This window comes from Rhinatrema bivittatum, chromosome 7 (genome assembly GCF_901001135.1).
Source record: "Rhinatrema bivittatum chromosome 7, aRhiBiv1.1, whole genome shotgun sequence".
Lineage (NCBI taxonomy): Eukaryota > Metazoa > Chordata > Amphibia > Gymnophiona > Rhinatrematidae > Rhinatrema > Rhinatrema bivittatum.
This window is the reverse complement of record NC_042621.1, coordinates 9764166-9776943: the sequence shown is the minus strand read 5'-3', so window position 1 is coordinate 9776943 and position 12778 is coordinate 9764166. Positions and strand designations below refer to the sequence as shown.

Genomic DNA, 12778 nt, shown 5'->3' with positions numbered 1-12778 from the left:
AGTGCAGGCTGGGGAAGAAGGAGGTGGAGAGTTTAGACAGATTGAATGGAAATCCAGAATTGAAGAGCACGTAAGGGAAAGGGTTTTGAATCTAATGCACTGTAGAACAGGGGTCATCAAGTGGTTGTCTTTCTTGAGGCCATAGGTTACCCTAGCAGCAGTGTTCTGAAGAAGCTGTAAACGTTTTAGCTGAGAAGAAGAGAACTACAGCAGTCGACCCTTGAAATGATAAATGCATGTTAGTAATTTTCGATGATGGGAATCCAAGAGTGGGCGAAGATGATGAACATATCTACGGAAAAAAAAAAACCTGTTTCTGAACTATGGATGAGATGTAGTGAGCCATGGTAAGGCTAGACTCAAGTTACACCCTTAGGGCAGTGATAACACTTGTTAAGTGGAATTTGGGTCCCAAACATTTAGTGGGGTCATGGAAGATTTGGTTGGATTAACTCTTCATTTTTGGTCAGACAGCCAGCGAGCCACTTAATCTGAACAGTTATTCAGAGCAACAAGTTGAAATGAGACTTTGGTGTTTATAAAACCTGTGATCTGATGTCGTCAGTTTAAAATGGTCTAAAGCAGCAGTTTTGGTCCAAAATGTTCCCGATGAAATCATCCCTGTAGGTTGTTGTACCTGTCTCACATCTCAGAAGGGATCTCTGTGGCTCTGAATGCTCATAGACCATTCCTTCTGCTTGGATCAGTCAGAGAGAGTCCAACCCTCTAAAGTACCAAGCGATGTGTATGGATTGAAAGCATTTTCCAGTGTCTGGATTTTGTGGCTTTCTGTGCAGGGATTTTTTTTTTTTTTTAATTTATATTGCCTTGGTAGCTTCCTCCTGCTCCTTTTTAATTTCTCTTTATTAAATTTTTACAATTTGACAAACAAAATCCTTTAACTTTGTTTTAAAGAAATACAAGTGCTTACACCATTAGCAATCTTAACATCATTCAAAATATCTTTTTAAAGAAAGAGATAGATATGTTTTATCTCGCACATCCGACTCTCAACATTATAGAGGAAATAATTGGGGGCATAAGAAAGTAAGAAGGAGCCCTTTATAACATTATTAAAAAGAAATCAATGGTCATCCAAACAGTTCCCACGTACCAATCTCAATTCGAACCACTTCCGCTTAGATTAATGACAGGTATTTGCCTCCTAGCATTCAAGAATTCCTTTAAATGCACAACATCAAAGAAAATATAAGTATTCCCCAACATTTTCACAATACATTTACAAGGATACTTAACAAGGAAAGTAGCTCCCAAAGATATTACTTTGGGTTTTAATTCTAGAAATACCTTTCAGCGTAATTGTGTGGTTTTGGCTAGATCAGAATAGATTCTAACCAACCCACCATGAAAAGGTGTATTTACATTTTTGAAATAGGAGCGCGTAATTATATTCAAATCAAATTCTGAATAAAATGTCACCAATAGTGTTGCTCTACTAATGACATCTATCAACGATTCTTCTAAATATTGTGACAAGTTAGAGAGGTTTTCACCAGGATTGAAACTCGTTGAACTTTGCTTTTGAGAAAGGAAAATTACTTTCTTAAACGCTGGAATTTTATCAGTGGGAATTTTCAAAATTTCCCCCATATATTTTTTAAGGTAACCAAGCACAGTTTATCTTTTACCTTAGGGAAATTTAATATCCGCAGATTCAAATGTCTAATTGAATTTTCCAAGAATTCCATTTTTCTCACGGAGGCCATCCGCTCTCTAGCAAAAACTGCTGATGTATTTGTCAATATTTTCACCTCTTCTTCCAATTTTTGAATACCCATACTTTGCCCCTGCAAAATATGTTGTTGGTCCTGTGTGACCAGATCTAATTTTGAAGAAACAACATGCAGTTTTTGGGACTGCTCCTGAAGATTAGCGGCAAACCCTGTTATAAGATCCCAAAGGGAGTCAAGCATTACAACTGACTTTTTAAAATCCTTACTGTGCTTTGACTGATCCCACCGGCTCCAGTCGTGTTCTCAGTTCCCTCTGCCACCACCGGCAGATCTTCTCCGCCATCCTCCTCTCTCTCCCCAGAGAATTACAAAACCTGGTCTGGGGTCGAAGTCCGCACACTCCCAGGATCGGCACCAATGGCTCCGCCCATCTGAGATGTAGCAGTGAGTTTCCCGCCTGTTCCCTCAGCACCATCGGTGTCTCTTGAGGGGGAAGCTGCAAACAGTTGTCGTGGAACTGGAGGGCTTAAAGATATTTCCCCGGCGAAAGCTGACCCCTCCCTCAGCTCCACCATCGGGGGCTATCGCCCTCAACTCTGCCGTGGGGTAAGCAAACTCTCATATCAGACGTTGATCTGAAGGTGGGTTGGGTTCAGGCGGATAGACTCTCACCCTACCCTTTCTTTTGTGCAGCATGATCACATTTTGTGGAAAAAAGTCAAAGGCACAACGCTGAGCGTTCAGGAGCTGCTTCCATTCAGGCGGCCATCTTGGATCCACCCCCAATTCTGGATATTCTCTCTCCTGCTCCTTTATGCTTTCAACTCAGCCAGAACCAGCTTTTTCTGGGCAATGGCACTAGGAGTCTTCACGCCCCTTCCTACCCATCCTTCCATCTAGCTCAGTCACTACAATGACTGCCTTTGGCCCTCCAGAGCCCAACACATGCACCCTAGCTTCAGCTAGTAGTTGTCACCACTGAGCAAAAGCCGAGACACTCTCCCTGCCCCCCTCCCCCCTGGATGTGAGTGCATCCTTTGCAGCATTCCAACTCCGGCTGGCCTGGGGAGCTCGGGGTGCTGGATAGAGGGTGTTTTTTTTTTCTTAAGGATATGCCTTCGTTAGGAAACCCTGTTTGTGAATATAATTGTATATTTTCTCTTGTTTCACCCATTATGACAAATGTAAGCACCGACTTCTGGCTCCAGCATCCATGCGGGGAAAAGAGAATTCATTTCATTTCTACAGTTGTAGAACCCCTTTCAAAAAAAAAAAAAAATTCCTCAAAGCATTTTAGAACAAAAAACTAAAAAAAAAATGCATTAAATAACATAAAAAATAAACATAGATCTATCAGCATAATAAAGCAAATTCAAACATACGATACAATAGCATCAGTTAATAAATATATACAGTCAAAAATTAACAAAACTAAAACTCCAGTCCTCCAACTGAATAGTCAAAAAAAGAAGTACCCCAACTACCTCTGGCAGCTCCTTTGGGTTTGCCCCTTTGGTGGTGGCTCATGATTTACCGGGAGCCCGAGCTGACATCAGCAGGAGGGAGCAGGTCCACAGAGCTTCCAGCACTCGCCACAGTTTAAAACTGCTCTGGTCTTCCTTTAATTTTATGTCTGGCAGGTTTCTCCTGCTCCTTCCAGCTCAATTGGAACTATAGCCCCTGCCTCGAGCCTTCATTTGCAAATGCCCAGGGTGGGGGGAAGTTCCCCCTGTCGTGTTTAATCCCCTCACGTTTTAACGCAGGCATCACAAGTGACGGGTCTTGGCCGGGAGCGGCAGACGTGTCCTTTCAGAGCCCTGGCACACGTACGGCCTGAGTCTGGCCAGCAGGTATCATCGTTGCAGAATGGTGCGGGATTCCCTCCGCCCCCCCCCCCCCCACTGCCCCCCTCCATCAGGGGTTTTGAATGTTCTGCAGCATCCTTGGTCTCCCACCTTGTTTTCTACATTTGTTGAAGGATGGGGCTTTTTGTAAAGCACATCTGAGTTATGCACGAGTCTCGCGTTGTCACCCAGCTCTGGTTGCTTTATGGTGCATAGGTTACAGATTATGTGTTCTCACTTTTTTCTCTTGTGCTATGCTATAACCACTGACCTGTCAGAAACAGGAAGTGTCATGTGTTGCTGTCCAGTCCGTGTGTGGTGTTGAAACCACTTCCTCAAGTTTTCTATTAAGTGTCTTTATCGTAAGTCAACATGTGCATTTTCTGTTTCAGCACTTCCTCAAACACACACACACACACACACACACCGTTCAGGGTAGGCTATAGGCCGGCCCAGTCCTCCTTAAACTTTGCAGTCTCTGCTGGCAAGAGGCCTCCGAAAAGAAAAGGAGAGAAGTAACTGAGTTCTAAAGCGTTAACTCTTTTGTTGAATTAGAGTGTGGATATTCATGACCTTAACTTTTGGTAATTCTCATTCTACATTGTTATTTATTTATTTTTTAGGTTTTTATATACCGGAAGTTCCTGTATACAATACATATCACTCCGGTTCACAATTAACAGAGAAAACTATCGCCGGGAAGGCGGTTTACATGGAACATACATGGAAGGAACATGGAACATATCGAATAAACTATAATAAAGTACAATCTAATTTAAAACAACTGAAATAAACTTAGGAAATAACTTGGTACATGTAACTGAAGCAAGATGAACATTACATATTGCTGCAAGGCTGGATGTTTGTTCTTATTGCTATTAGCTCTCTGGGAAAGCTTGATGGAATAGCCAAGTTTTGAGTTTCGCCTTGAAAGTAATGTGGCATGGTTCAAGACGGAGGTCTGGTGGTAGTGAGTTCCAGAGAGACGGGCCCGCTGTGGATAGAGCACGTTTCTCAGGGTAGATTTTGCAGGTTGTGTGATCATTCTATTCTGGTATGCCGTTCTGGTTGGTTTGTTAGAAGAGTGTAGTTGAAGCTGGAAAGTTAGGTTGAGTGGGGAGATGTTGTGAAGGGCCTTGTGAATCATCATGCAGGTCTTGAACTGAATCCTATATTTGATGGGAAGCCAGTGGAGATGCTGGAGGATCGGGGTGATATGGTCCCTTTTTTTGGCATTGGTAAGTATTCTTGCAGTGGCATTCAGTACCATCTGGAGTGGTTTGGTAGTGTATGCTGGAAGGCCTTGCAGGAGTGAATTACAGTAATCTAATTTAGTGAGAATGATGGCCTGGAGTACTGTGCGGAAGTCCCTATAGAGTAGAAGGGGCTTTAGTTTCTTCAGCACTTGTAATTTAAAGAAGCATTCTTTTGTGGTGTTATTTATGAATTTGTTGAGGCTGAGTCTGTTGTCTAGTAGTACTCCCAGATCTCTGACTTGAGGTGCTGTGGAGTATCCTGAGGCGTCTGGAGGGTTGCTGGATGTTGGCGGGGCAGATTTATCTGTGCTATTATGAGGATTTCCGTTTTTTTGGTGTTTAGAACGAGGTTGAGGCTGGTTAGAAGATCGTTGATGGATGAGAGGCATTTTTTCCAATGATCCATGGTTTTGTGTATGGTCTCTGTGATAGGTATGAGAATTTGTATGTCATCTGCGTATAGGAAATGGGTGAGTTTGAGGTTAGTAAGCAGATGACAGAGTGGGAGAAGGTAATGTTGAAGAGGGGGGGGAGAGTGATGATCCTTGTGGTACCCCCATCTTGGCTTGGATGGGGTGAGATTCCTTATTGTTTATCTTAACTTTGTATGATCTGTTCTCTAAGAAGGATTTAAACCAGTTAAAAGCTGCTCCAGTGATGCCGATATTTGTCAGTTGTTGTAGTAGGTTAGGGTGGTTCACGGTGTCGAAAGCTGAGGAAAGATCCAGGAGCGCGAGGAGACAAGGTTGGCCTTTTTCGAGATTGAAGATGATGGTGTCCGCTAGTGTGGCTAATAAGGATTCGGTGCTTTTTTCTTTCGGAATCCATATTGATTATTGGTGAGGATATTGTTCTCTTAAGGAATTCAGCAAGTTGTCTGTTGACAACTTTCTCCATAATTTTAGCTAGCATGGGGAGGTTAGCTATAGGTCTGTAGTTGGCCGGATCTGTGGTGGGAAGGTTGGGTTTTTTGAGGAGAGGTTTGAGCAGTGCTGACTTGAGTTGGTCCGGAACTTGGCCTTGGGCGAGGGAGCAGTTAATGATATTGGCAACTGGCTTGGCAATGATGTCATGGATTGAACTCAGCAGGTTTGATGGTATATGGTCTAAGGGGTGAGAGGACGGTTTTATCTTCTTTAGGATATTCGCTATTTCTAAGGTGGACGTGGGTTCAAGAGATTCAAGGACAGCTGTGTGTGTGATGGGTTGAAAAGCGGTTGATGTAGTTGATTGCTGGTTGTGGTTGTTTGCGAGGCTTGTGTGGCGTTAGTCCTTTGAGGGGGGCTACGAGTGCTGTGATTTTGTTGTCGAAAAAGTCGGCAAGTTCACTGGCTTTTTTTGAGCTTGGTCGTCTGGGATGTTTGGTCCGGGGGTTTAGTGAGGGCTGAAACATAAGAGAAGAGGGCTCTTGAATCAAATGAGAAATGGTGTATCTTTTTGGAGAAAAATTCTCTTTTTGTTTTGTTGATTTCGTTTCTGTAGGTATTGAGGCATGACTTGTAGTTGAGGAGGGTTGTCGTAGATGGGCTTTGACGCCATTGGCTTTCTTTGTTTCTAAGCTCGTGTTTACGGGACTTCAACTCTGTGGTAAACCAAGGTTTCCTGTTGTCTTTATCCGGGTTGATGGACTTTGTTGTCAAGGGACACACTTGATCTGCCACCTTGTAGGTGATGTTGAGCCAAGATGAGGTTGCTGAGTTAGCGTCAGTGAGGTCCAGATTTATTAGTTCTTTTGCTAGGTGTTTACTTAGTTGATCTCCTGAGCATTGTTTCCTGACTGATATGTTGATTGAGTTATTAGGGGAAGAGGCTTCTTGATCTCTAACATTGATGATATGACTCTGTGGTCGGTCCAAGGTACTGCAAGGCTGGTTGGGGTGGAGTGGGATGAAAGACCTTCGTTTATAAAGATCAGGTCTAAGGTGTGACCAGCTTTGTGGGTAGGTTCTGTCACAATTTGTCTGAAACCCATATGGTTGAGGGAGGAGAGAAGGGTTTTGCAGTTGGAGGAATGAGGTTGGACATCCACGTGGAGGTTGAAGTCTCCCATCAAGATGGCCGGTTTTCCTGAGTTTAAGTGTTTTGCTGTAAGTTCTATGATTGGGGAAGGGTCTGATTCCAAAAGACCAGGAGGAGCATAGATTAGGGCGATGGTCAGATGTTTAGAGTTGAATAAAGCGAATTCCATATTGGCTATGGTATTGGATGTCTGCAATGTCAGACCTAGTGATTTTTTTGTTGCTAAGAGGAGGCCTCCTCCTCTTTTTTTGCGTCTGGGTATGGACAGTATGTCATAGGTCTGGGTGGGAAGCTGGTTGATTAGAGTTGTGTCAGTTGGTTTTAACCAGGTTTCTGTGATGGCACAGATATCTGGTTTAGAGTCGGATAGGAAGTCATTGAGTATGTGTGTTTTCTTGGATATGGATTGTGCGTTAAACAGCGTGATAGAGAAAAGAGCCAGGCCAAGGCATTGTGTGATAGGAGTCAGCATGATGGGCCTGAGTCTCTGTTGGCGGTTGTGTGATAGCTTTTCTGGGCTGATTTGACAGACAGCTCTATCTGCAATACCTATCATGTAGTATTTACTTATGTTGACTGCAGAATTTGTTCAAAGGAGTGTGGTTTTTTTGGTTTTTTTTTACAAAACCTAATTGAATATTGACCATAGGAACGTGACTGCAGAAAAAGACCCTATGATCTATCCAGTCTGTCCATCTGCCCAACTAATTTAGCTTTACAATTCCTCTCACTCTCTCAGAGATCCCCTATATTATCCCATGCTTTCCAGAATTCAAAAACTGCTTTTGTCTCCACCACCTCCACTGGGAGGCCATTCCATGCACCCACCACCCTCTCTGTAAAGAAATATTTCCCAAGATTACTCCTGAGTCTACCCCCTTTCAACCTCATCTCATGACTCCTCATTCTAGAGCCTCCTTTATATTGAAAAAGGCTCACCTCCTGTGCATGGAAATCTTTGAGATATTTGAATGTCTCTATCATATCTCCCCTATTTCGCCTTTCCTCTAAGATGTACATGTTTAAATCTTTGTCTATCCCCATATGCTTTAGAACTAAGACCACTGACCATTAAGGTAGCCACCATCTGGACCGGCTCCATCCTGTTTATATCCTTTTGAAGGTGCAGTCTCCAGAATTGTACACAGCATTCCAAGTGAGGTCTCACCAGGGACTTATACAGGGGCAGTAGGACCAAAGTTGGATAATGCAGACAGCTGGTATGGCCATTGCCGCAAACTTCATATACTTCTCTGTTTTCTTGGTAATTGGAGAAATTTCTTTTTCACTCAGTGCACATTAAACTCTGGAATTTGTTGCCAGAGGATGTGGTTAGTGCAGTTAGTATAGCTGTGTTTAAAAAAGAATTGGATAAGTTCTTGGAGGAGAAGTCCATGATTTAAATTTTATTTAAATTCTTTTGATACACCGATGCTCAAGACGAAGGTCTTATTGTACCGGTTTACAGCATAACCAGGGGTAACCAATTAAATAGAAGATAAAGTTACAATGAACAGGGATATACAGAATGGGAGAGTTAAGAGCATTACTGCTATTAATTGAGTTGACTTAGAAAATAGCCACTGCTATTACTAGCAACAGTAACAAGGATACTTAGTTTTTGGGTACTTGCCAGGTTCTTATGGCCTGGATTGGCCACTGTTGAAAACAGGATGCTGGGCTTGATGGACCTTGGTCTGACCCAGTGTGGCATGTTCTTACATCAGCAAGTTACTCCAGTGCTTATTTTTCCCCCAAACTGTAAAAGTCTGATGGTTTCTGTCTGAATCCAATTCCCCTTTTCCTCTTTTCCCTCTGCCGTTGAAGCAAAGAGCAATGTTGGAGTAGCATCAATAGTATGAAGGTTTATTGGTTAAGGATAGCAATCACCACTCCAGCAAATTACTCCCATGCACTCTTTTCTTCATTTCCAATCCTCTAACCTTTAGGGATCCAAGGTGTTTATCCCATGCGCCTTTGAATTCTTTCACTGTTTTCGTATTCACCACCTCCTCCGGAAAGGCATGCCAGGCATCCACCACTATCTCTGTAAAGAAATATTTCCTGACTGTTCTGAATCATCCTCCCTGGAGTTTCATTTCATGACCCCTAGTTCTAGTGATTTCTTTCCAAAGGAAAAGGTTTGTCGATTGTGCATCATTAAAACCTTTCAGGTATGTGAAGGTCTTTATCATATCTCCCCTGCACTCCTTTCCTTTAGGGTAAACGTATTTAGGTCATTCAACCTCTCCTCGTAAGTCTTTTTGATGGAGACTCCCTACCATTTTGGTCACCCTTTTCTGGACCGCCTCTATCCTGTCTATCCCTTTTGAGATACGGTCTCCAGAACTGAACACACTACTCCAGGTGAGGCCTCACCTCACCAAGGACCTGTACAGGGGGATTATTACCTCCTTTTTTTATTGGTTATTCCTCTCTCTATGCAGCTCAGCATTCTTCTGGCTTTAGCTATTGCCTTGTCACATTGCTTCGCCATCTTCAGATCGCTAGACACTATCACTCCAAGGTCTCTCCTTCGTCTGTGCACAATAGCCTTTCACCCCCTAGCACTACAGCTCTTTTCGATTACTGTACCTCAGATGCATGACTCTGTACTTCTTGTCATTGAATCCCAGCTGCCATATCTTCGTCCACTTTCAAGCTTCCTTAAATCACGCCGGAAGGAGTAGAAAGAATAAGACGTGTCCACTTTGTTACAGATCTTAGTATCATCCATAAATAGACTTTACCTTCTATCCCTTCCACAATGTCTCTCACAAAGATATCGAACAGAACTGGTCCCAACACCAATCTTTGTGGCACTCCGCTTAATGTCCTCTCTTCAGAGTAGGTTCCATTTACCATTACATGCGTCGTTCTGTCCATCAACCAGTTTGTAGTCCATGCCACCACCTTGGTGCTCACTCCAAGCTTCTCATTTTATTCACAAGCCTCCAATGCAGGATTGTATGTGGTTAAGTACCTAGTTATCTGGCCACATGAGGCCGAATAAATTCAAAATCTAACCGGCTGTATTCCATTCACCCACCTACTGAATATGGACCTTCATGTGTACAGTAACAAAAAACAAGGCATTAAAAATACCTGTGTACAGTCAAAGAAAGACAAAGTCAATGCCTATGTGCAATACCAGTAATATGAGTCAGACTATGAAACTTTGCTGATAATAAGAATTACTTGAAATGGGTAAAATGCATATACAAACACAAATGCAAGGTCTACAAACATTCAAGTGCTCATAAAGAAGCAATTTCTGAAGGGATTTCCATGGGTAAAATGTGTTTTAACAGACATAAATCGTCTATCTGAAAATTGCCCACCTCTCAGGCGGGTAACACTATGCGCGTAGTTCCATAAGGCGCTTACTTTTACCCACGTTGCAACAGAGGCATTTCCGGGGTAGAGGCAGAAAACTCTGTGCATAGATTTGCATTTAGAAATTGTGCATGCAGTTTTTGCCGGAAAATGTATCCGCAGTTAAAAGTAGGCGCAAGTCTTATTTATAAAATGTATAAACTGCACTATCGCCACTTCTAGGCGGTTTTTTCCTATTGATGATATTCAAGCAAAATCCGCGAGTACTTTTCACTTTGAGAACTGGGGCAAAGACCCTGGGGACTTTGCAGCAGTGCAGGCAATTTTGTAATTAGGAAACCAGATCAAGAGATTCTTTATTTTTATTTAAAAGATTTATATTCTACCTACACAACAAAGTTTATTCTGGGTTGATCATGATAGAACCCTGACATTTATCATAAATTTAACACAATAGGCAATACAACAGAATTAAATCCGAATACAAAAATAACATTACAAAACATCAGGGAAGAATCATAAACATTATAAACTAGATACACAATAATCTTGATATATCATGAGGTCCATATTCAGACACAGTCAGGATAGCAAAGTTAGCCAGATAAATTTTTCCGGCTAACTTCGGAGGAATATTCAATAGTGCAGCCACACTACTGAATACAACTGGCCATCTTTAAGATAGCCAGCTAACTATAGCTGCCTAATGTTAGGACAGTTCTTTGGTCCGGCCAGACTTAGCCGGCTAAATTATCCAGTTAACTTATCCAGTTAACGCTGGATAACTTTGCCTCCCTTAGGCCTAGATTCATCATTCTGCTATATTTATTTGTAGCAGGATGATGAGCCTGGCAAAATTGTACAGTCGGCCGTATTGCGGGTAGTGCATTTTCCCCTGCCGCAGTTGTGGCCGGGCCGCACAGTTTTGCACCCATAGTGCCACGGGAAAAGGTGTAGTTATTTCCTGCGGTGCTGCCGGCGATGATGTTGAAAACATTATCGCCCGCAGTGCTGCCAGGCCATAACCCCACCCAAACCCCGCCTACATTCCTCCCTTTCCCCTAATTTGCATTGTACCTTTGCGATGCGACAAGTTTCACGTGCGGTAGGGCCTAACACATGCAATATCGGCACAACGCAGTTTGATGAATGACCTGGTTAGCTGGCTAAATTCAGCTAACTTATTAGTTGGCTAGAATTTAGCTGGATAAGTCCCCAGTGTTGAAAATGCTTTTGAATATGGACCTTGAATATGTATTGAATAATGCAGCAGCAGTAAAATACAATACATATATAGCTTGAAAATACCCAAAAAAAACCTCATTAATCTAGAACCGAGATGCAAAATCTCCCCCTACTTTCACTAGTAGGGGGAATAGCATCACAATTCACCAGAATCTTATCAACATAACTACTACACAATTCATCTTAATAACGCTCCCGCAAATGAACTCCACCCGAATAGCTACTCCATCCCCAACCCACCCCACCCCCCAGTTGCTTCCAAATGAAAATGTGCTGTTCCTCACCCCCTCCCTCAGTCTCCTGGTAATTTGATATTCTATCATAAGAAACCCATGCAATCTGAAAAATTCTGTTAGGGCATGGAAAGCTTTGCTCCATATGGAAACCCAGCTCTTGATTTCTCCATTAAATACTTACACTCTACTCTAGAGCACAGTTCCTTACTGGACCTAGAAATAGCTAGGGGATCGCCGCATGCTAGCATTTGATTGAAACCAACTGAAAACTTTTCTCTACACAACATAGAGGAAGCTTTTCCCCTGCAAAAGGGACTTAAATGATCTTGAGTGCACATATTATGGTGCGGGCATGTGGGTCACTCACCACATTTCCATCCTCTGCCTACACACAACAGTAAAGCTGTCCTCCTTGGTTAAAAGTAGAAAAAGTGTATTCCCAGTAAGAGTGCTCGACAATCTCTCGTATACACAGCCTCGTTTACAGCCAACCTAAAGTACAGACTGCACACTAATTCACTTTCCTGGCGCAGAAGAATGATCTAGTGCGCTGTGATGACTAGCGTGCGGAAAACGAAACTCTGTGAAACAGAAGCCAGTAACATTTCCAATCAACTTTTCACTTCTAATATTGCACTCTAAAGTATCCAAAATGTTAAATCTGAGAGATCAGCTCATTCTGTTTGGCAGCTAGTCTCCTGATACTAGGTCAGACAGATGGACGGACTGACACGATCTCTTCATAAAACATTCTTCACTATACTTTGTACAAAGAGGCTTAAAATAAAAAAGGAAAAAATATTGCCAAATTGAGGCTTACCTTACAGTTCTGAACTCAGTAATGCACAATTTTTAATTGCATGCCTTGCTCTAATTTGTGTATCTAAATTTCTTTCAGTGGACATTATGGAAATTAAGGAAATCCGTCCGGGGAAAAATGCGAAGGATTTTGAGCGAGGGAAAGCAGTGCGTTTGAAAGAAGATGGCTGCTTCACTATCCTGTATGGCTCCCAATTTGTGCTGAACACCTTGTGTTTAGAAGGTAATTAAAAAAAAAAAAAAAAAAAAAGGTTCACCAGGTTATGGAGGCCCATGGTGCAAAGCAAGAGAACCTTGCTGGAGCGAGTGGCTAGGAGAGCCCACATGAG

General features: G+C 42.5%; 1 protein-coding gene across 2 annotated transcripts in view; it reads left to right on the top strand.

Annotated features, from left to right (window-relative positions):
- LOC115094992 (1-phosphatidylinositol 4,5-bisphosphate phosphodiesterase gamma-2-like) overlaps positions 1-12699 on the top strand; it is an 85035-nt gene extending 72336 nt beyond the window's left edge. For both annotated transcript variants that reach the window (XM_029608132.1, XM_029608131.1), the window contains exon 3: positions 12529-12699. In XM_029608132.1, coding sequence (XP_029463992.1) covers positions 12529-12680 — 152 coding nt within the window. In that variant the 3' untranslated portion in view covers positions 12681-12699. The remainder of the gene's footprint in view (positions 1-12528) is intronic.
- Positions 12700-12778: the final 79 nt, after the last annotated feature.